Source organism: Neoarius graeffei, chromosome 2 (genome assembly GCF_027579695.1).
Source record: "Neoarius graeffei isolate fNeoGra1 chromosome 2, fNeoGra1.pri, whole genome shotgun sequence".
Taxonomy (NCBI): Eukaryota; Metazoa; Chordata; class Actinopteri; order Siluriformes; family Ariidae; genus Neoarius; species Neoarius graeffei.
Window position 1 is genome coordinate 41888957 of NC_083570.1, and position 24927 is coordinate 41913883.

Below are 24927 nucleotides of genomic sequence, written 5' to 3' on the forward strand. Positions count from 1 at the left end.
GTTAATATTTACTGTAATTACCTCAACCTGATTTGTTGTATTAGTGCTGTTGCAGGTGTGTTCTAATTTCTTTTAATAAATTCACTGAATTATCTGATTTCATTCACAGTCTCCCTCTCCAAATCATACATATATTTCTGCTGGAGATTGGAGTAGCTGATATACTGTAGTGATACATAACTAATCAACAACTCACAAGTTATTAACATTTTAGTTAATAACAAGCTCAGAATTGAACTAAGGACCCTGGATGTGTGAGGGGCCAACTCTCCATATTGTTATATTAAACCAGATTTGGTGATCTATGTGTTACAACTAAGACTCTTCATGCAGCAATATATTACCAAAACATTAGACTCCTTTTAGATATTTATTTTAATGCTGTGTATAAATTTCACTTTATCATTTGTATACAGTATCATTCTATTAGTTTTTTCCCCCTATTTTTAATATATTGATTTAACCTTTGTGCTTAAGTTGGCAACTTTGAATATGTCTGAATAATTAGTTTGAGAATAATACATCAATACTTAATTTTATTTAAGAATTCTAAGACTTTGAGTCTTTTCCAAATGAAGCAATGAGTTGTCTTCTTCTTCTTCTTCTTCTTGAAATTAATCATGGCTAATATTTCAGCACAATGTTCTGTTTTAAGGAAGTAATTTGACACATAGTGTTTGACTTTGATAAGGATAATATACAGTGGTGCTTGAAAGTTTGTGGACCCTTTAGAATTTTCTATATTTCTGCATAAATATGACCTAAAACATCATCAGATTTTCACACAAGTCCTAGAAGTAGAAAAAGAGAACCCAGTTAAACAAATGAGACAAAAATATTATACTTGGTCATTTATTTATTGAGGAAAATGATCTGATATTACATATCTGTGAGTGGCAAAAGTATGTGAACCTCTAGGATTAGCAGTTAATTTGAAGGTGAAATTAGAGTCATGTGTTTTCAATCAATGGGATGACAATCAGGTGTGAGTGGGCACCCTGTTTTATTTAAAGAACAGGAATCTATCAAAGTCTGAGCTTCACAACACATGTTTGTGGAAGTGTATCATGGCATGAACAAAGGAGATTTCTGAGGACCTCAGAAAAAGTGTTATTGATGCTCATCAGGCTGGAAAAGGTTACAAAACCATCTCTAAAGAGTTTGAACTCCACCAATCCACAGTCAGACAGATTGTGTACAAATGGAGGAAATTCCAGACCATTGTTACCCTCCCCAGGAGCGGTCGACCAACAAAGATCACTCCAAGAGCAAGGCGTGTAATAGTTGGCGAGGTCACAAAGGACCCCGGGGTAACTTCTAAGCAACTGAAGGCCTCTCTCACATTGGCTAATGTTAATGTTCATGAGTCCACCATCAGGAGAACACTGAACAACAATGTTGTGCATGGCAGGGTTGCAAGGAGAAAGCCACTGCTCTCCACAAATACATTGCTGCTCATCTGCAGTTTGCTAAAGATCACGTGGACAAGCCAGAAGGCTATTGGAAAAATGTTTTGTGGACGGATGAGACCAAAATAGAACTTTTTGGTTTCAATGAGAAATGTTATGTTTGGAGAAAGGAAAACGCTGCATTCCAGCATAACAACCTTATCCCATCTGTGAAACATGGTGGTGGTAGTATCATGGTTTGGGCCTCTTTTGCTGCATCTGGGCCAGGACGGCTTGCCATCATTGATGGAACAATGAATTCTGAATTATATCAGCAAATTCTAAAGGAAAATGTCAGGACATCTGTCCATGAACTGAATCTCAAGAGAAGGTGGGTCATGCAGCAAGACAACAACCCTAAGCATGCAAGTCATTCTACCAAAGAATGGTTATAGAAGAATAAAGTTAATGTTTTGGAATGGCCAAGTCAAAGTCCTGACCTTAATCCAATCGAAATGTTGTGGAAGGGCCTGAAGCGAGCAGTTCATGTGAGGAAACCCACCAACATCCCAGAGTTGAAGCTGTTCTGTACGGAGGAACGGGCTAAAATTCCTCCAAGCCGGTGTGCAGGACTGATCAGCAGTTACCAGAAACGTTTAGTTGCAGTTATTGCTGCACAAGGGGGTCACACTAGATACTGAAAGCAAAGGTTCACATACTTTTGCCACTCACAGATATGTAATATATTGGATAATTTTCCTCAATAAATAAATGACCAAGTATAATATTTTGTCTCGTTTGTTTAACTGGCTTCTCTTTATCTACTTTTAGGACTTGTGTGAAAATCTGATGATGTTTTAGGTCATATTTATGCAGAAATATAGAAAATTCTAAAGGGTTCACAAACTTTCAAGCACCACTGTATATAATACTTCAAAGCATTAAAATGCATCTCCATCCCCTATGCAGGACATATGCAGCGAATCATCCTCTGAGGGAAACTACACGGTGAGTGACATATGGATCTGATCACACAGCATTTACGGATGTAAGATTGGTAAGGGGGAAGTTAAAGGTCCCATGGCATGGTGGTTTGTTGATGCTTTAAATGGGCTCGTGGAGGCTTCTGGATGTTATATCCGCAGCCTTTCTCGAAATGAACCCTCAGCACGTAAATATAGCCTCCTGGGAGAAAGCCCCATTTCAGCGCTTTTCCCAGTGCGTCGTTTTGCTAATGAGAAGCATGGAGGCAGGGAAGGGTAGAGGGTAGGGGCGGGCCATGGGGGGAGGGGGAGGGGCTTGACCAAGCTGCACACACACATACTCGCTGCTATCAGCGCCTGTAGCCACGCTGCTAAGACAAAACCCCGTTCTCCCTCGGACTCCTTTCGTAAACTCAATGTGACACAGAGAACAGAGTGAGAGTTTTCGGAGTGGTAGTTTACGAACGTATAATACCCTAGGCTTGAACACGCACTCCATAACCAAAGAGGATAGAAGCAGCAACTACAGCAACATATCACTTATCCAACAGAAGACATGCATTGTGGAGCAATAGTCAAACATAAGCTCATAAGTTACAGCCAATTTCCAGACTAAACTCAGTTTAACAGAGCATGCTGCATGCTCTTTAGTTTTGTAGCGCAGATTACCTGGCTAACTGCAGGAAGCGGTTAGCTGCACAGCTAATGTAGCCATTGCTAGGCTAACGCACCGATTTTAAAACACGGCAAAACGACCAGTTATACACTTACTTGTTCGGTGTTTGTTGCTGATGCGGCAGGGATGCTTGGTACGGACCCAGGCTTCAGTGACAGTTGATGTGCAAAACCTGCCCTGTACTGTCCCAAGTTGTGGAAACATTCCTCAGGAAAATGCTTCCGACAAACATACACCGTCTTAGGTAGACTCGACGGCGTATTATTGAAGTAAATAAAATTAAGCCACTGCGTCTTCAGGGGCTCTCCCGTCGGCAGTAAAAACAGACTCTTTTCTGTGTTGTCACATCCATGTACAGCGCAATTTCCATGTTTCGCTCGCTTAGGTGATGCCATGTTGTTGTGTCCTCTATGGTCTCCTCACTACAACTGGGCGGGCAATCCATACAGTGGGTGGGAATCCAGAGGGGGGGCGTGGGGATCATCTCCCTTGCTGACATAGTAAAGGGAAGAGCTTATCAACGCGCCGTTTTGACGCGCCATTCTCAAATGTTGGGCATAGTTTGGTTTACACATTATGAAATTTCTAGCCACTGGGTGACTTAAGAAGGTCAGAGGAACTCATTTTAACATTAAAAAACCTCAGAAAGTGAAAATTTCATGCCATGGGACCTTTAAGAGGTGTGAAAGAGGAATTGGGTTTGTGTTCATCAGGCCTTTAAAAACAAAAAAGTTACAACCCCAAATCAGAAAAAGTTGAGATGGTATGTTGAAACTGAAATTAAACTTGAAAAGGATGATTTGTAAATAATCTTTGACCTGCATTGCACTCAAAACAAGACAACAGCCCATTATTTGATGTTTTACCTCATGATTTCATTAAGTCGTGAAGAAAGTTAACCATTAGTGTCAATATTTACTGCAATTACCTCAACCTGATTTGTTGTATTAGTGCTCTTGCAGATGTGTTCTAATTTCTTTTAATAAATTCAATGAATTATCTGATTTCATTTACAACTCCCTCTCTAAATCACATACGTATATTTCTGCTAAAGATTGGAGTTGCTGATATACTGTAGTGATACAACTTGATGAAATTTGTTGTTTTTTTCAAAATAAACACTTATTATCCCCCGCCCAAACAAAGTTTGAGTTTGAGTCTAGTCTCGAGTCCCCACTGTTCAAGTCCGAGTCAAGTCCAAGTCATTCAAGAAAATTTCGAGTCAGGTCCAAGTCAAATCCACTGTTGATCTGAGTCGAGAACAAGACTCCAACTGCACCATTTGACGGTGGCTGTTGCTGCCTTTATGTGAAACTGTCTCTGCTACTGTGTTGCACTAACATTACTGCTCGACTGCCCCATTTTAGTTAATAGGCTACAGATGAAAAGCTTGTTCATCGCTCAGCAAGCCCCGCCCACTATCAACAGGGCAAATAACATGAAAGAGGTTTAACACTAGCTAGTTCATCAGTCAGCAAGCAAGCCCCACTATCAGCAGAACAATGAACATAGCATGTCACTTCCTTCTCTGGGTGGAGTCTTGCCAAATCATGATTGAAGTTCGAGGTTGTCCCTGTCATCTCCTCAATAGTTCTTCTGCATATGGAACGCATAGCAGTGCATTTTTTCCCACTGCACGAGAAGTCTGTATAAGCAAATCAGACAATCCTAGGGGCTTCTCTCCAGGCATTTTAGCGCCATTAACGTTAGTTTGTTCCTGAACATGACGTAGAATGTGCATCCTCTTGCATGAAATTAATATAAAAATTAATGTAGATATAAATATCTTATGCCAAATTATTATGGCATGTTACAAAAAATACAGAAAAAAAATCCAAGTCCTCATCTCCAATTTATGTGTCCGAATGCAGTTAATGCACGAGTCCGTGTCTAAGTCTGAGTCATCAGTGCTCAAGTCCAAGTCAAATCATGAGTCCTTAAAATTAGGGCACGAGTCAGACTTGAGTCTGAGTCCTGGACTCGAGTACTACAAGCCTGGTTCATACTGTCTGCAATGAAATACAAGTCAAAGTAAATTTCGGAATCGCTGCTTTCTTTTTTTTAATTTGCATTTTCCTTACCATCTCTACTTTTTCTGATTTGGTGTTGTAATTTCAAAATGAATTGCCAGTATACTTTTACAAAACATTTTTGTTTTTACAAAGAAACTTAACACCTTTATTTCTACCTCTAGTATTTGATAAGTTATGTTTATTTAAAGGGCAACACGGTGGTGTAGTGGTTAGCACTGTCGCCTCACAGCAAGAAGGTCCTGGGTTTGAGCCCAGCGGCTGGTGAGGGCCTTTCTGTGTGGAGTTTGCATGTTCTCCCCATGTCTGCATGGGTTTTCTCTGGGTGCTCCGGTTTCCCCCAAAGACATGCAGTTTAGGTTAATTGGTGGCTCTAAATTGACGGTAGGTGTGAATGGTTGTTTGTCTCTGTGTCAGCCCTGCGATAACCTGGTGACTTGTCCAGGGTGTACCCCGCCTCTCACACATAGTCAGCTGGGATAGGCTCCAGCTTGCCTGCAACCCTGTAGAACAGGATAAGTGGCTACAGATAATGGATGATTATTTAAATTGCAATTTGATATTGACCAGCATGGCTTTTTGCAGTCTCATGTGAAAATATTTTCCATTCATATACTGCCCATGTGGCGGTGGCTGCTAATAATAACAACAACAACAACAACAATAATAATAATAATAATATCTACATACAGTAGTTGAGGTCAAACATTTACAGAAACCTCAGATAAAAATGTTCAATTTCATTTCCCCAATACTGAAACTCCATGTTTGATTCAGAAAATAAATGACTTTTTGAAGCTTCTGATTAGCCAGTTATCATAATAATGAGTTCATTGGTAGAGCACATGTGGCTATGGGCCTATCTTTTAAATTGGTGCCTTTTTGTTCTTGATACCATCACCATCTGAACAAATAGCTGTATGCAAATATAGAAATCTTGAGACCACACCAATGTATCATTAAGGAAAGAGGCACAAATTAACCCGGAATGAATGAACTTTGGCCCAACAAAGGAACTGGTGAAGGATGTGATGGCATCAGGAACAAAGTATGAACATTTAAGATCCACCATTAAGAGATTCCTACATCACCATGACCTTAAAGGCTGTTATGAAAGGAAGAAGCACTTAAAGTACAGTGTCTTGCAAAAGTATTCATCTCCCTCAGTGTTTGTCCTGTTTTATTGCATTACAAACTGGAATTAAAATGGATTTTGGGGGGATTAGCACCATTTGATTTACACCATTTGATTTACACAACATGCCTACTGCTTTAAAGGTGTAAAAATTTATTTATTTTTATTGTGACACAAACAATAATTAAGAAAACAGAAATCTGGAGTGTGCATAGCAAGGCTTTACATTAACTTTTTTGCTAACCAGCCACTGTGACTAGTGGTTTTTCTGAGTCACTAGCCATTCAGCCTTTTCACTAGCCACAATTTTGTTGCCAGGAAATCGCATTTTTTTCTTCACCATGATACGTTAAAGTTCGGAAGGTCTAGATTTAACTATGAATGGCAGCGTATAATGTATCTCTACAGTAGCACTCAAGCATTCAGTGCTGTTAAGGTAGCTCCCTATATGAAAACATGCAACCAATTCAGACAAAATTATAAACAGAGTATTCTATTTATTGAACTCAAATTCAAGCCCCTTACAATATGAAATATCGTATAATATGAAATATGAAAAATAATTCAGTACAACTGAACTGATTCTAATATTAAAAGTCCAACTCAAAACATTTATCATTGAAAAAACATTTGATGTTTTGATATGGAAGTATTGTGTATTATCAAGTATTATTATGTATATTATGTATTATCTATTAATAGTGTGTGTGTGTAATGCATGTGTGAACATGTGAGAGAGAGAGACATTAAATGTCCTCATTACATTCATCATCAGATGAGTCTGAATGGTCCATGAAAAACGGTTTTCGTAACCTGAGGCTTCCAGCATGCCATAAGTTGATAGTTGGGGCGGGATCAAAGTCTCCAATAGGGGCAGATGATAGCTGTACAGTTAGCAGGTCAGACAATGTCTGACTCTTAAGACTGGCATGCCAGTCACTTTTTACCAGTTTCATGGCACTGAATCCACGTTCACAATCTGCTGTTGAAGCAGGGATGTAAAGGATGAGGTCAGTCACATGCAGTATGTCTGGGCAGTATTGGCCAAGCTGGCGATTGATTTCAGGCCAGGTGATGTTTCGTATGGCACCAGGGTCCTGGTAGAGCCTGGACTTCAGAATAGTCCACTGGTCAAGGATTTCATCCACCTTCACTCCAGATCTCTGAATCAGAGGTTTGAAGTGTGTAACAAGCTCCTGGATGTCAGAATCACCAAAATCTACAAGATGCAAGAAAAAAGATGTAGATGATGTGCTAGGCAAATATGACATCAGTAAGTTTTGTAGTCATGTTTTGTGTAGTCTGGTCATTTTTCATTAAAAAAAACAAACAAGCTCACTGTAATTTGTCCATCTCTGGCCAGTAGCAGAAGTTAGTGATCCGCATGGCACACAGGATCCCATGGCTCATATCTTCAAATCTGTTGAGCAATGTTTCTGACAGCAGATCTATGAGACGGTCTTTGGTCTGGTGAAGGGAGTGATCATCACATGGCCTCAGACTGATGCCCTCATACACATTTGTTCCCAGCACTGTTTTCAGCCTAGGTCCAAGTCTACATTATGAAAGAGAAAGAAGAGGAGAGGACAAATTGAATTACGTCAAGTTACTTAATATCATGGCATAACATAACTCGTTCTCGTTATCTGTAGCCGCTTTATCCTGTTCTACAGGGTCGCAGGCAAGCTGGAGCCTATCCCAGCTGACTACGGGCAAAAGGCAGGGTACACCCTGGACAAGTCGCCAGGTCATCGCAGGGCTGACACATAGACACAGACAACCATTCACATTCATGGTCAATTTTAGAGTCACCAGTTAGCCTAACCTGCATGTCTTTGGACTGTGGGGGAAACCGGAGCACCCGGAGGAAACCCATGCGGACATGGGGAGAACATGCAAACTCCACACAGAAAGGCCCTCGCCGGCCACGGGGCTCGAACCCGGGCCTTCTTGCTGTGAGGCGACAGCGCTAACCACTACACCACCGTGCCGCCTGCATAACATAACTGCTTGTCAAAGAGTGTATTTGGTGATTTTACCTGGATTTGTATTTGGGAATTATGGCGCAGGTAGAGGACAGGCAGTCATGCACTTCAGCCACAGTTACTGAGGTTAAAGACAGGCTGCTGAGCTGACTTAGCAAGTCATGGAGGAAGCAGGAGAATTTCAGGACTGTTCCATCCTTCATGATATGAAGGAATCCTCTGGCCTTTGCTTGCTGTTTTTCACTCCCACCTCCTTCAGGTGACTGAATCTGATTTGACATTTTAAAACATTTTAATACAATTGAGTAATACAACTATTAAAACATTTTAATGCATACTTTAACTATCTATTTATTGCCCTGTCAAGCCTAGACAAATTATTACAGTATATTTGTAGATATGAAATATAAATTCAAATGTCATAGTTAAATATGCCAGCTAAATATGGGCAGCACGGTGGTGTAGTGGTTAGCACGGTCGCCTCACAGCAAGAAGGTTCAGGGTTTGAACCCAGTGGCCGGTGGGGGGCTTTCTGTGTGGAGTTTGCATGTTCTCCCTGTGTCTGCATGGGTTTCCTCCGGGTGCTCCGGTTTCCCCCACAGTCTAAAAACATGTGGTTAGGTTAATATGGGATGGCCTTGGGCTGAGGTGCCCTTGAACGAGGCACCTAACTCCCAACTGCTCCCCAGGTACTGTTAGCATGGCTGCCCACTGCTCTGGGTATGTATGTATGTATGTGTGTGCATGTGTGTGTTCACTGCTTCAGATGGGTTAAATGCAGGGAGGAAATTTCACATGTGCGTGATGAATAAAGTTGTTCTTTCTTTTTATAGTTTTGAGTTTAAAATTACTAGTGCCTGTCACAAGAGAGAGACCCTTCACTCGCTTGTTGCCATACTTTCTAGTCTTCGCAGTACATGGTATTTTCGGTTTTGCTATGAACTAGCCAATCTCGCCCTAACTTCCATTTGTCATTGAACTGTCTTATCTTCCTATTAGCATCTTATTCATCTCTGCCCCTTTTTTCCTGAGCAGCAGGGTTTGAAACTCCAGCTATATGCGCCACATAGTGCACTTGCCAGTCGTCAGCAACTTTGTTGCTTCGTTCATTAACCGCAAGTTACCGTATCATTGATTTTATCTGAGACGTTAACGAACGTTCTAAACAATTGTAACATGTTGTGTCAGAATGTTTATGCAGGTGCTCATGGGAGTTGTAGGCGCGTAATATTACATTGCATTGCTTATATCAGATGCCTTCAGAGAAAACTACAATTAAAATATATTGTCATATCACAGAATAAACCACCCGCCAAAGTGGCTAGTGAGACTAAAGTTATTACCCACCAAAGCTGGTTACAGCTGCAAGTTACAGCTGCAAGTCCCTTGGGGTATGTCTCTATTAACTTAGCACATCTAGCCACTGGGATTGTTGCCCATTCCTCAAAGCAAAACTGCTCCAACTCCTTCAAGTTAGATGGGTTGCATTGGTGTACAGCAATCTTCAAGTTATGCCACAGATTCTCAATTGTACTGAGGTCTGGGCTTTGACTAGGCCATTCCAAGACATTTAACTGTTTCCCTTTAAACCACTCCAGTGTAGCTTTAGCAGTATGTTTAGGGTCATTGTCCTGCTGGAACGTGAATGTTCGTGGTGGTGCCATACATGCTTTCTATTTTTCTATAGTGGATTTAATGGTGATCTGTGGGATATTCAAAGTTTGGGATTTTTTTTTTTTATAACCCAACCCTGATCTATACTTCTCCTCAACTTTGTCTCTGACCTGTTTGGAGGCTCCTTGGTTCTCATGTTGTTTAGTGTTGCAGAGTCAGGGTCCTTCCAGAACAGGTTGATTTATTCAGACATCATATGACAGATCATGTGACACTGAGTGCACACAGGTGGATCTTAATCAACTAATTATGTGACTTATGAAGTGAATTGTTTGGACCAGCTCTTATTTAGGGGTTTCATACGAAAGGGGGTGAATACCTACCGGTATGCACACTCCAGATTTCTATTTTTTCATTTTAATTATTTTTTGTGTCACAATAAAAATTAAAAAAACAATTTGCACCTTTAAAGCTGTAGGCATGTTGTGTAAATCAAATGGTGCTAACTCCCCAAAAATCAATTTTAATTCCAGCTTGTAATGCGACAAAACAGGACAAACACCAAGGGGGATGAATATTTTTGCAAGACACTGTATAAAAAGAAAGACAGGTATTTAAAAAAAAAAATAGCCAGACTGAAGTTTACAGGAGATCAACAGCCTTTTGGAGGACTGTCCTCTGGTCAGAGGAAAACAAACCTTAAACTGTTAGACCGTAATTTTAATCTGAAGAACACCATCCCAACTTGGTGGTGGGGTGATAGCATCATGCTGTGCAGGTATTTTACTGGAAAAGGGACTGATGAACTTTAGAAAATAGATGACATCACGTGGAAGGACGATTATCAAGAAATACTGAAGCAGCACCTCAGAACATCAGTCAAAATGTTAAAACCTGGCCACAGCTGGGTCTGCAGAGATGTCCCAAAATGGTTTAAAAACAAGAAAGTGGAAGTATCGGAGTGGCCATCGCAAAGCCCTGACCTGAGTCCCATAGAAAATTTGTGGACTGTACTGAAAAAGTGTATAATAGTTTTATTCAAGTTCAAGTGATTAAAAGGCAACAACAGCAAATACTAACAAAAAATGTATGTAAACTTTTGACCATTGAAAATCTGATATATAAATAAAAGCTGAACTACATCTGTATCTTATTTTGATATATAAATAAAAGCTGAACTACATCTGTATCTTATTTTGAACTTGCCTCTTATTGAAATAAAGTAGATGCCCTGACCGAGTTAACAGGAAATGGTAACAGGAAATGCAGGGAGATGTGAAAATTGAGTTTGAATATATTTAACCTCAGTTTGTAGAATGTTTTCCCTCAATTGTATTTACACAGTAATGACATGTGGTAATCTCAATCAACTGTATATCAAATGCAAAATGTTGTCAAAGTAAGTCATTAATTTTAGTTTCAGTATCACAGTGTTATATTATGGTTTATGTCTTTATCCCCATTAGCCAGAGATCCTCTCTCTGCAGCCAAATGAAGTGTCCTTTCATGGCAAAAACAATGCCGAGATAAAGGGAAAGAATCTGGAACTGGTTAAGAGAATTCGCTTCCAAGGTTATATGGAGTGCGCTTCAAAGGAGTGAGTGTCACTGAATGTCTGTGGGTTTGTATTCATGTAATTGTAGACAGATTTGATTTGTTCTGTGTATCTACTGTTCCCAGGAAATCAGTGTTGGAGCGCTCTGCGGACACCCTGAAGTTCCGTATTCCTGATGGAAACAAAGGAACCGCGAAGGTGTGTGTGGTGACAGAAGATGGACGCTGTCATAGTAGTGCCATCGTTACATATTATTCCCTGCCCACCTGTACTGAACTGCAGCCTGGAGTCACCTGGTCCAGGTAGGACACAGATAAAGACAAGAAAATTTTTTTTTTCAAATGTGCCATTCATTTTAAAAAAAAAATTTGTATTTTTGGCAGGCTTCTCATAAAACACATAAAATACCCTATTCAGTCTTGTACATATGAAAACCAGTAAAGCAGAAAGTTAAAGATAAGTGGAATTCTTGATTCAGCTCGCTTTGCTTGGTTGTCGTGCACTGAAACTGATCTATAGAGATGCCAAACTTTATTTGTACTGTATGGGCAACAAAAAACAGGTCACAAAGCTGAGCAGATCTTCTGGTGGTCCGATTGTGTGGTCTCTTTGAAGATGAAGAAAGCGTTAGTCACTTCCTGAAGGCAATGTTGCTAATACTGACTGGTTTCACTTCAGAAGCTTATGCTAAAATTAAAAAAAAAAAAATATATATATATATATATATATATATATATATAAATTTTTTTATATATATACACACATATATACATATATACACACACACTTACTTTACAAGTGAACTGACAAAAGTAATCCGTTATTCTCACTTCATTCATCAAATAATTTTAGACTTCATTGTATTCCTTATTACTGTCACCTGATATTTAGCCTGATACTCTGCAGCTGTGAATAAATAATTGTTTGTGTCATTCAGTGGTGAGAGGAAGATTCACGTGTCGGGGAGCAATTTAAAGTTTGTGGATGCAGTTGAAATTCATACATCTTCCAGTGAGATCTTCCACAGCCAAGACAACAAGGTTGGAAATACACAGCAAGTATCAATGGAAATCAATGTACTTACGGTACACTTAACACCAAAAGACACACTACATGGAAGTATGCACAAGTTTTTTGAATTGAGGAAGAACCTGAGACAAGCACAATGAGGTGGGAAGTAGGGGTGCTGAGGAGGACCTGACTTTCAGGATTCCTTTAACTGCAACTGCTAAGATTAATAGTTATGCCTGAATATGGATAAATAAATAAACAGGCACAGAAAACTGTGAAATTGAGTATTTTGAGGCTAATACCACAGATATGGCTACAATTACAAATTTTAATTTATTAATGAACAGCATGCTTTGGAAGCATTACTATTTATAGTTAGTTATGGAAGGTCTACAAGACTCGTGTCTTCAGGACAGAGGAGTTTGTACTGTCTGGTTTCTCAATAACATGTGAAGCTGCATTTCTGTCACTTTAAATTCAAACGAGAGAAAAACCAGAGTGAGGGAGTGTGCATAGCTGCTATAATGTAAGTGTAACAGGAACTAACACCTATTGAGAAACCTCTCCAAAGTACTAACATCAACAGTCCTTCCATAAATATAAAATAAACATCTCCAACAGAAAACTTCACTATCAAAGATCAAAGCTTATACATCCATCCATTATCTGTAGCCACTTATCCTGTTCGACAGGGTTGCAGGCAAGCTGGAGCCTATCCCAGCTGACTATGGGCGAGAGGCGGGGTACACCCTGGACAAGTCGCCAGGTCATTGCAGGGCTGACACAAAGACAGAACCATTCACACTCACGGTCTATTTAGAGCCACCAGTTAACCTAACCTGCATGCCTTTGGACTGTGGGGGAAACCGGAGCACCCGGAGGAAACCCACGCAGACATGGGGAGAACATGCAAACTCCACACAGAAAGGCCCCTGCCAGCTGCCGGGCTCGAACCCAGAACCTTCTTGTTGAGGCGACAGTGCTAACCACTACACTTCTGTGCTGCCCCAAAGCTTATACAAATTATACAAAAGATATCAACGATAATAGAAATGCACAACTTTTCCATGGTAAATAACAGCATGTTTTAAATCTGTTTATTATTAGGCTCAGATTATTTGGCATGTCCGTGTCCATGTGAATGAGCTGTTATAGGAATAATGTATTCGAGTTCATTCGTATATTATTTATGATACAGATGCAAGATTCATGCTGCTATAGAAAATCAATCAACACATTCCTATTGTAAAAATTAAACCGCATTGTGGTATAATCATTGAAATCAACGCATAACTTCTGTTAAATCTGTGAGACTGTTATTCAGGTATAATGTCATAGCAAATGCCCATATACACTACATAAAATTACAGTAGCAGCAGCACCCCCACCCCCCATGTGAAACACCTTCCCTTGTCCCTGTACACATTCAGAGTATACAGTCCAAATAAAAGTAAGCGTGAACTATTGAAAACATCAACTTGAGAAGAAACACTAGGAACCTGCAAATGCCTGGGCTTTAGTACGAGCGTTATGGCAAGACCTTGTAACAGTAATAAATTGCAAACAGGGGCCCGCAATGTTTGTAATTTATAATGATTGCACTATAATTATATAATTACAATGCTATAATTACTATAAAAGCTCTGCGAGAGGTTCCTGGAATTGGATCTGACTATAAAGTTTTTTTTTTTCAACATAACTGTCATGCAATCAATCATTTAACTAAAATTCAAATCAATTTGCTTTTAAAAGGCAGGGAATTTAACATTATGACAATAGCTTGTGCTGTGAACTAGGAGACTTGGTGTCAGGTGCGAGGTAGGAGACGGATGCAAGTGCAGAGTTGTATTTGTTAAGAAACTGCAAACACACAGGCAAACAGTCCAAATCGGCAGGCTAAATCCAAGACATTAAACAAGCAAAGGGTCAGGCGAGGCACAAACAGAATATCACAGGCAGTGAGAAAACAGGAACAGGCACAGGAATCAGAAAACCAGGAAATCAGATATGAGCAGTAAGGCTCGGTAATGCATACTGACAGTACATGATACTTCGCACAGATCGTGCATCTAAACAGTCTTTATATAGGTGCACATGCTGCTCCTTAATTATATGCAGTGTGTGTCATTAACAGCACGCATGCAAGAGTCCGCTGGATGCACGTGCAGCCCAGCGCGCGCCTGAGAGTTCTTCAGGTGCACGCACCAAAGCATGCAGGACTGACATTTACAGTAGTAGGTGATACTGTAGTGAGAAAAAGGTTCTTGCCAAAAATATTAATTAAGGAGGATGGTGCCTTGAGAGTGTACCTCTGTGGTTGAACTTCCTCAGACCAATGCACATTCTGTTTTATGACATGAGACCAGGCCAATATTCAAACCAAAGGAAACTGCAAAATTTCATTTTTTTTTAAATCCAGCTGCACATACAAGCTTACATAGCAGTTCCTATTCATATTGTCTTTTACATTCTCCTAGACCTTTTGGTTTCACGCTCCTAATCAAAGAAAATTCAGCGATGCTGGGCCATCCACTGTCTCACTTAGGGTGGTGAACTCAACAGTGGTCTGTCCAGTTAATCTCATTTACCAACCAGACCCAGAATTCACCAGCTTCACTGCCTCTGAAGTGGGCAATGACATGCTGGTCATCATACAGGTAGGACAGGATTTTGGAATGTGATTTCAAGAACACACACATTGTTTTCACTGTAATGCAAACATTGGGCCTCATTTATCAAGCTGGATGCAAACGAATTTATTTGTAAATTGTTCATATGAGCATTTACACAAGAAATCTATCATTTATGAAAATGCCATAAATTCATTCATATCTGACTCGTGCTTCTGAGTGTGTAAATTTACATACAAGAAGAGTAACTTATGTAAACCTCAACTTGATCTGTCAGGGTTTTGGTTGAGATGGGGATTCATTCATTCATTCATTATCTCTAGCCGCTTTATCCTTCTACAGGGTCGCAGGCAAGCTGGAGCCTATCCCAGCTGACTACGGGCGAAAGGCGGGGTACACCCTGGACAAGTCGCCAGGTCATCACAGGGCTGACACATAGACACAGACAACCATTCACACTCACATTCACACCTACGGTCAATTTAGAGTCACCAGTCAACCTAACCTGCATGTCTTTGGACTGTGGGGGAAACCGGAGCACCCGGAGGAAACCCATGCGGACACGGGGAGAACATGCAAACTCCACACAGAAAGGCCCTCGCCGGCCCCGGGGCTCGAACCCAGGACCTTCTTGCTGTGAGGCGACAGCGCTAACCACTACACCACCGTGCCGCCATGAGAAGACCTAAAATGGCAAAACAGTACTTGGCACAAAAGTTCAAAGTCCAAAAATAATATCCACTCGAGAAAGTCAAAAGCAAAACAACCCGCTTCTTAGAAAACAGAGGGAGTGGTCAAAAGGCAGTTCAGAACAGTGGAGCAAACAGCAATAGTAAAAACCCAGGACAAGTGCTCACAGGAGAACTCAGCAAAGTGGAAAGAAGACAAACTCATATATATATATAGGCCAGCCAATCAACTACTTGCCATCAATGATTCGCTTAGCCAATAGCATGAAGACAAGTGTAACCCAAGAAAAACAAAAGAAAATATAATGCCGAATAGTGGCCTCTAGTGGCCAAGTAGATGAACAGCAGGCTGAAAAGTCCACAGAACCTGACAGATCAACTTCATATACAATATAAATATAATCTGCCCGGATTACTGCACTTTTATATCTGGAATATACTGTAGAGTTTAAACTGCTTATTTGTATAATGTTTACAGCGTTTAGTAGATGTCCTTATCCAGAACGACTTATAGAAGAGCTTTAGAGTCTCTATTAAAAACAGATCCTCATGCTACTTCAGCAGGTCAGGGACTAAGAGGACCATCCTGAATATTTAGTGAAAACCAGTCATTTTATTTTATTGGCCCTAATTAATCAATATGAAAAATAAAATGATCAAGCTGACACAAATTCATAGATGAAGACAAATAAAATTAATCATTCGATTATGACAAAAGAAACAGCAGAAAATTTTCTTTTTTTTTTGGCTTACGCAAACATTTACACATGACTTTGCTAAAAGAGTGATAAATGAGGCCTGATGTTCAGGATAATTTAAATTCACAAACCTGCAGGTAAAAACAGAAGGAATCCTTCTAGCTTTCACTGCTGCACCATGAGTGTTAAATCACATTTATTGAAAGCACAGTTTGGCTTTCCCTGCTGTAATATGACTCATTTTAGTTACAAAGGTCATGATAAATAGGTAAAGAGATGAACTGAACATCCTGAAGAAAGTACAGACTTTATTGTGAACAGACGTGCCAAAAATCAATTAGATAGCACAATATTGGTTTTGTGGACATTTTAAATGACCATTACTCATTTATCTCAGTTGAGAAGCTAAAGACAATGTAACCTGGTGTTGTGATAATACTGTAAAACACATTAGACTCTCACTAAATATGTCTCACTGTTATTATGATATGAAAGGTTAATATTGGCACATGCCTACTTGGCATGCACTAAAGCATTTGTTTTGTGTTTTGATCTTTAAAGTAGAATACTACAAGTGTCTTGTCCGGTGTAATAAAGTCTGTTCCTCCCTCTCTCTATTATGTCAACTTTCCATCTTTAGAAAACGGAGGACTTATTGAATTTGACTAAAGCGGATCTAAATGTGTGGGTCTCACAGGACCAAAAACGGTTTGAGTGTATAATAGAGGTAGTTGAGCCCACTGTTGTGATCTGTAAGATTTCAGGAGCTCAGGATAATAAAATCAAGGTGGACTCACTCAAGGTATGACTTTATTATCAACTATTATTACCCAATCCTGCTTTTTACTGTGAAACCTAAAAACCACTGCTGAATAGTGATGCACATGTTTTGTTGTTTGTTTTGTTTTAGATAGAGTTTGGCAAGGGTCCCAGAATTGAACTGAGAGCAGGGAGTGGTATGAGATATCAATATCTCACACTTGTCACGTTAATCATTTTGATTCTTCTTGGTGCTGTTGGTGAGTATTGACCAGCTTGTGATTTCTATGTTTGATTTTTGGATTCTTTGTCCATGGTTACTGGGCCAACTCAATGCTGAGGAGTTCTGTATCTGTCTGCATATCTGTACCTTTTGTCTAGCTGGAGTATTTATCCACCGTAAGAGCCAGCAGCGGATGAATACACAAATGAATAAACATCCGGAAACGCTGGAGAATGAAATCAGAATGGAGAGCAGACAAGGTAAATCCCAAACTAACCAACCAACTAACTGTATACACAGGAAGTTTGGGCACGATGATGAAAATAACTGTTCCTTTCGTTCATAAAGAGCCACTGGAAAAAAAATCAGATTGTTTGTGAACAGAACATCACTACTTCTGTGCACATATGACCACCCCCGCAGACACCACCACTGCCCCACCCCCTGTCAGCTAGCACCACAAATAGAATCTAATGCCGCTTTTCCACTACAAACGCGGCTGAGCCGTGCCGTGCTGAGTCGAGCTGAGTCGAGCTGAGCGGGGCTGTTGGAGTTGCATTTCGACTACAACCGCGCTGAACCGTGCTGGCTGGAAGTGGGTGGACACATTGGGTGGAGTTAGCGAAAGTGGGTGGACGTCACGTGATGTCGTTAAGCAGCGCAAACAGTGACATCAGTGACAGTGGCGGAACAAGTCAGAGCCGGGCCGGGGGCGGGGCAAATGACCGGGCCCTTTATTAAAGCTTATCATAACATCATTTTAGGCTACAAAATGTCCGCAACTGCAGTGTTTACCAATTTCAACACTACCGGGTGCAACTATGTTATTTAGTACATCAAATCCTTCAAACGAACATGTAACTCAGAAACAAAAAACATTAGGATACTGTACATGGCTCATAATAAAACATCAATAGCCTATACTGCGCACATTATTTGAAGGGCATACGAATGAGCGCTCAGAGGTTGCAACGGTGACAGGAAGAGTCAGAAATAAAAGGAGGGCGGTGCAAACCTCACTGAATGCACTGTGTTTACCAATTTCAACACTACGGGGTGCAACTATGTTATTTTGTACATTAAGTCCTTCAAACGAACATGTAACTCAGAAACAAAAAAACAGGTGACATACTGTACATGGCTTATAATAAAACATCAATAGCCTACTGCGCGCATTATTTGAAGGGCATACGACGAGCCTTGCGCTCCGCGAACTCGTCCACGATGCTCTGTATGTCACTGATTCAGTGAGCTTTTAAGCGGTAGTCTCACGACCCGAATAGTAAACAATAAACATGGAGGACATGGAGTCGTTAGTGTTGCTGGTCTTGGTGCTGTGGCTTGTTGTCACCGACAACGCCAACAGATACTGGCAAGAGCGTATAGATGAGGCGAGGCGCATAAGGCTTCAGAAATTCTCGTAATTCGTAATTATTATTCTTCCGGGTTTGCGGTGTTTACAGATCCCAGCGTGCTCGCGGGGCGTGTGTGGGCGTGTGAGGACACTCCTCCTCACCAATCAGTGCACAGGGGAGTGTCTGCTCACGGCTCCAACCTCACTCGGCACGGCTTGGCTCGCTTCAGCCCCACTCCAAAACGGTGCGAGTTTTAGGGGCTAAGCAGGGCTGAAACGAGCTGAGTCGTGCTGGTTTTTGGTAGTCGAAACGCGAGCCGTGTCGGGCTGAAGTGAGCTGAAGCGAGCTGAAGTGAGCTGAAAAAGGGTAGTGGAAAAGGGCCATATTTCTATGGGAAACGCTGGACACTGGTCTGTGATACACTCAGACTCCTCACCACCACCAAATGTCAGCTGCTGCAGTCATTTCTTTAGCCTGGATTAAATCAGTGAGCAAAGGCTGCCTGAATGCAGCAGAGTGTTTGCTGTGTGCATGCGCGCTGTATGTTTACTGTATTAACACCAGTGTATTGTACACGTGTGGCAGATTCAGCACACTACAACATTTCAGTTCATTGCTCACCAACGGTCAGCATCGTAAATTAGCGGGAAGACAAAAGTTCTTCCAGACACTAGGCCTTAAAGACTTTGGGGGAATTTTCCAGCTCTTCCCTTCTGCTGAATGCAGGTATTAGCATGCTATTGTATTCACTCAAGGAGAAAATTGAAAAACCAGCAAGCATAGGAAAATGTGGGTTCCCCCCCTTTGGATCACTAGGAAGAAATTTATGATCAATCTACTTACTGTGGGTAAATGAATAAAATTAATATAAACCATTAAATTTACTGCATAAGTATTTTAAATTACTGGCCTCTTAAATCCTCCAGAAAAAAACAACATTTTTTGTAGTGTGAGAAACTTTGAGAGACTTACGCTAATAGAGAAGCGTTTCCAGCCAGAAACATTTATCAGGACGCCTGTGTTAGGACTGGGACTGTTTTGGCCTCTAGAGACCGCTGTTATTTCCTTTTCTGGTCATGTTTGTTTTGGGTCTCTAGAGGTCACCACTGTGTTCTGTGTTTTGTTTTTGTCTTATTGCCTGTTTCCTGCCCTGCCCTGTCCTTAATTAGTTTGTGTATTTATACCCCTGAGTTCAGTCCTCTTGTCACGGAGTCTTTGTGCTGTTATGTTTAGCTCCAGTTACCTCTGTTCTATGTTCCTTGCCTTTGTCTTTTTGGTTTTGCACTTTGCTTTTCTTTTTGGTCTTTTTGAACCTGGTATTTACTGGTTTTCGGATCTTCTGAGCATTGGTATTTTTGCCTTTTCTTTTCTGGTTTTTTTGGCTTTTGTATGGACTTTGAACTTTTGGATATTTTTTATTTTTCCCTTAATCTTCTGAGCGTTTTGGATTATACTTTTTTTTGGGACTGTAAATATTGTAAATAAACTTTTGATACTTTTCTACTTCTGCCTCACGCCTCTGCACTTGAGTCAGTCCCCTGGTGGCTTAGTGGGGGTTTGCTGGATTATCATACCAGTGACCCAGGTTCGAATCCCAGCAAAACCCCAACAGAAAGACTCCATCATGACCGACTCAGCAGAGGCTGAAGGTTGGCCAGGTAGACAGATGAAGAAGAAGGCTTCTTCATCTGTCTACCTGGCCAACCTTCAGGGAATGATGGCTGTGTTAACACGCCTCGGATCCACCATGGACACTCATGGACGGACTCTCGCAAGCCAACGTGAGACCCTTGCTTGCCATGAGGCACTGCTTCAGCAGATTGGGAAAACCCTGGCACAGCTGACTTCTCTGCCCCATCTCCTCCGCCTGCTCCTGCTCCACCATCCGCTCCTCGCTCCTGCTGCAGTGTCTCCTGCCATGCTGCCTTCTTCACCTCGCGAACCTAGCCTTCCTGCACCACAGAGGTATGACGGCAAGCACAGTGAGTGTCGGGAATTCCTTATCCAGTGCCAACTCACCTTTGAGCTTCAGCCTACCACCTACACTACGGATTGCTGCAAGATTGCCTTTGTGATAACCTTGTTAGCTGGTAAGGCGCGATCCTGGGCCACTGCTATTTGGCAGAGACAGGGACCCGAGTGCTCTGATTTCCAGTTGTTTACTGAGGAGATGCTTCGTGTCTTCGATCAAGCAGACATCAGTACAGACGCAGCCAGAAAGCTCATGTGTATCCGGCAAGGAGGAAGCATCGCAGACTACGCCATCTCGTTCCGGACGCTCGCAGCAGTAAGTGGATGGAACGAGACTGCCCTGGTGTCAGCCTTCCACCATGGTCTGTCTGACCCCATCAAAGACAGTCTGGCTTCTATCGGATGCCCAAGTGACCTCGAAACTCTGATCTCACATTCTACTCGTCTTGACAACAGGATGAGAGAACGCCGCCAAGTCCTGAGCCTCCCCGGCCTCCCTGCCTCTACCTGGAGCCCGTCTACCTCCTCCAGTGACTGTCCAGAGCCCATGCAAGTTAGCCATACTCGCCTCTCTGCAGCCGAGAGGGAGCGCAGAAGGAGGGACAAGTGCTGCATCTACTGTGGCAAGCCTGGTCACTTCCGAGAATCATGCCCCGAGCTCTCGGGAAAAGGACCGCCATGTCCAGCCGAGGGAGGGTTGTGATGGGGCCTACCCTCTCTCCCGGACTCCCTGGCCAAGGAATCTACATCCCGGTCTCCATCTCCTGGGGTGAATCCGTCCACTCTTGTCAAGCTTTGTTAGACCCAGGGGCGGCTGGAAACTTTATGGATATCCACTTCGCCCAAAGCATCAATGTCCCGACTGCGCCCCTTGAAGTCCCACTGTCTGTGTCTGCCCTCGATGGCCAAGCATTAGGTGATGGAAGAGTCACCCAAGTTACTTCTCCAGTCTTTCTCCAGTCTCAAGGTCACAAAGAAGAAATATCCCTGCACCTTATTCATTCCCCAGAATTCCCAGTTATTCTAGGCCTTCCTTGGCTTACTCGCCACAACCCTCACATAGACTGGGTAACAAGCCAGGCTGTGGAATGGGGCCCTGCATGCCATGCCTCTTGTCTGCTCTCTAGCTCTCCTGTGTCTCCTGCCGAGCCTCCTGATCTCACCGAGTTATCTCAAGTTCCCACAGAGTACTGGGATCTCAAGGAGGTCTTCAGCAAGAGCAGGGCTGCCGTTCTTCCCCCGCACCGCACCTACGACTGTGCTATCGACTTGCTCCCTGGGACGACTCCTCCTCGGGGCCGACTGTTCTCCCTCTCTCAGCCAGAACACAAGGCCATGGAGGAGTACATCAAGGAAGCCTTGGCCTCTGGGTTCATTCGACCCTCCACCTCACCCGCTGGTGCCGGCTTCTTCTTTGTCGGCAAGAAGGATGGGGGGCTCCGGCCATGTATTGATTATAGGGGCCTGAACAAGATCACCGTGCGCAACCGCTATCCCCTTCCGCTGATGTCCACAGCATTCGATCTGCTCCAAGGCGCCACCATCTTCACCAAGTTGGACTTAAGGAACGCTTACCACCTCATCCGTATCCGACAGGGAGATGAGTGGAAGACCGCCTTTAACGCCCCGTCAGGGCACTACGAGTACCAGGTGATGCCCTTCGGACTCACCAATGCACCAGCTGTTTTTCAGGCCCTTATCAATGACGTCTTGAGGGATATGATTAATCTATACGTTTTCGTCTACCTCGATGACATCCTCATATTCTCCAAGACCTTACAGGAGCACCGCCACCATGTCCGCCAAGTCCTCCAGAGACTTTTACAAAATAATCTGTTTGCTAAAGCCCAGAAATGCGAGTTTCATATCCCCGAGGTCTCCTTTCTGGGATTTATCGTACGAACGGGGCAACTCCAAATGGACCCAGCCAAGACCCTGGCCGTCCGGGACTGGCCTACTCCCAAGTCCATTAAGGAGGTTCAGCGGTTCCTAGGATTCGCTAACTTCTACCGCAAATTCATCAGGAACTTCAGTTCCGTAGCAGCACCTATGTCGGACCTCACCAAAAGGACTGGTGGATCCTTTGTCTGGTCCCCTCAGGTGGAAAAGGCGTTTAATGACCTCAAACACCAGTTTTGCACGGCACCCATTCTGGTTCTCCCGGACACCTCCCAACCATTCATCGTGGAGGTGGACGCCTCGGACAGTGGTGTCAGCGCGGTGCTCTCTCAAGGCTCAGAAGGGAAGCTGCACCCCTGCGCTTATTTCTCCCACTGCCTGAGCCCTGCGGAGTCCCGCTATGATGTGGGGGATCGGCAACTGCTAGCGGTCAAACGAGCTCTTGAGGAGTGGAGGCACTGGCTGGAGGGAGCACAACATTCATTCCTGGTGTGGACAGACCATAAGAACCTGGAGTACCTCCAGCAAGCCAAGAGGCTGAACCCATGACAGGCTAGGTGGGCTTTGTTTTTCAGCCGTTTCAGCTTCACCCTATCATACCGCCCGGGCTCTAAGAACACCAAACCGGACGCGCTCTCCAGGCTGTTCTCACCCAACAACAGGGAGAATGAAGTTGGGCCTATCATTCCTGTATCCTGGATTGTGGCTCCTGTCCGCTGGGGTATTGAGGAGACCATTCGACAAGCTCAACGCCGGGACCCTGATCCTGGGACAGGGCCACCGGGCCTCCTGTACGTCCCTCGTCAAGCCCGGGCCAAGGTTCTCCAGTGGGGTCACTCTTCCCCTCTCACCGCCCACCCGGGAGCTCGGAGGACCCTGGACTTTCTGAAAAGACACTTCTGGTGGCCTAACATGGAGAAGGAAGTGAGGTCATTCGTCCTGTCCTGTGAGGTCTGCACCAGAACCAAGAACCCACGATAGCGTCCCCAGGGTCTCCTGCATCCTCTGCCTATTCCCCGGCATCCCTGGTCCCACATGGCGGTCGACTTCATCACGGGTCTCCCTGAGTCTCAAGGTAACACTGTCATAGTGGACAGATTCTCCAAGGCCTGCCGCTTTATTCCACTGTGCAAACTCCCCTCTACCCTTGACACTGCTAAATTGTTGTTCACTCATGTCTTCCGAGTTTTTGGTCTCCCACAGGACATCGTCTCTGACCGGGGGCCCCAGTTCTCCTCCCGAGTATGGCACAGCTTCTGCAAGAGTATCGGGGCCACTGCCAGCCTCTCCTCTGGGTTCCACCCCCAGTCCAACGGCCAGACGGAGAGGCTCAACCAGGACCTGGAATCCACCCTGTGAGGCCTGGCTATGGATAACCCGACATCGTGGAGCACCTGGCTGCCATGGGCAGAGTACGCCCACAACACCCTGCAGTCATCGGCCACCAAGCTGTCGCCGTTCCAGTGCCAATTCGGGTTCCAGCCACCTCTGTTCCCGGACCAGGAGGAGGACGCTGGGGTGCCCTCGGTCAACCATTATGTGAGATGGTGTCGCAAGACCTGGAGCAAGGTCAGGAGGACACTCATCCAGATCTCCAGTACCAACCAGACTCAGGCCAACTGCCATAGGAGACCTGCCCACACATTCCGCCCTGGGCAGTGGGTTTGGCTGTCCACCAAGGACCTTCTGCTGCAGGTGGAGAACCGCAAGCTTGCTCCTCGCTACATTGGCCCCTTCAAGGTTGTACGCAGAGTTAACCCTGTCTCCTACCGGCTCCAGTTACCATGTACGCTAAGGATCAACCCCACATTCCATGTTTCCCTGTTGCGGCCCGTACTGACGTCCACGTATGCCCCTGCCCCTAGGACCCCCCCGCCCCCCCCACATCTTCCAGGGTCAGACTGTGTTCACCGTGCACCGCCTGCTGGACTCCCGCCGGGTTCGTGGGGGCCTCCAATATCTTGTGGACTGGGAGGGCTGTGGCCCTGAGGAGCGCTGCTGGGTCCCAGCTCAGGACATACTCGATAAAGAACTTTGTCGGGACTTCCAGTCGGCCCATCCTGATCGTCCTGGGAACGTCAGGAGACGCTCCTGGGGGGGTGGTCCTGTTAGGACTGGGACTGTTTTGGCCTCTAGAGGCTGCTGTTATTTCCTTTTCTGGTCATGTTTGTTTTGGGCCTCTAGAGGTCACCACTGTGTTCTGTGTTTTGTTTTTGTCTTATTGCCTGTTTCCTGCCCCGCCCTGTCCTTAATTAGTTTGTGTATTTATACCCCTGAGTTCAGTCCTCTTGTCATGGAGTCTTTGTGCTGGTATGTTTAGCTCCAG

General features: G+C 43.4%; 1 protein-coding gene across 1 annotated transcript in view; it reads left to right on the forward strand.

Annotated features, from left to right (window-relative positions):
* LOC132881597 (plexin-C1-like) overlaps positions 1–24927 on the forward strand; it is a 53927-nt gene that overhangs the window by 20941 nt on the left and 8059 nt on the right. Inside the window, exons 9-16 of the mRNA XM_060914252.1 lie at positions 2358–2396; positions 11278–11408; positions 11492–11668; positions 12304–12406; positions 14855–15034; positions 17035–17196; positions 17305–17413; positions 17535–17636. Coding sequence (XP_060770235.1) covers positions 2358–2396; positions 11278–11408; positions 11492–11668; positions 12304–12406; positions 14855–15034; positions 17035–17196; positions 17305–17413; positions 17535–17636 — 1003 coding nt within the window. The remainder of the gene's footprint in view (positions 1–2357; positions 2397–11277; positions 11409–11491; positions 11669–12303; positions 12407–14854; positions 15035–17034; positions 17197–17304; positions 17414–17534; positions 17637–24927) is intronic.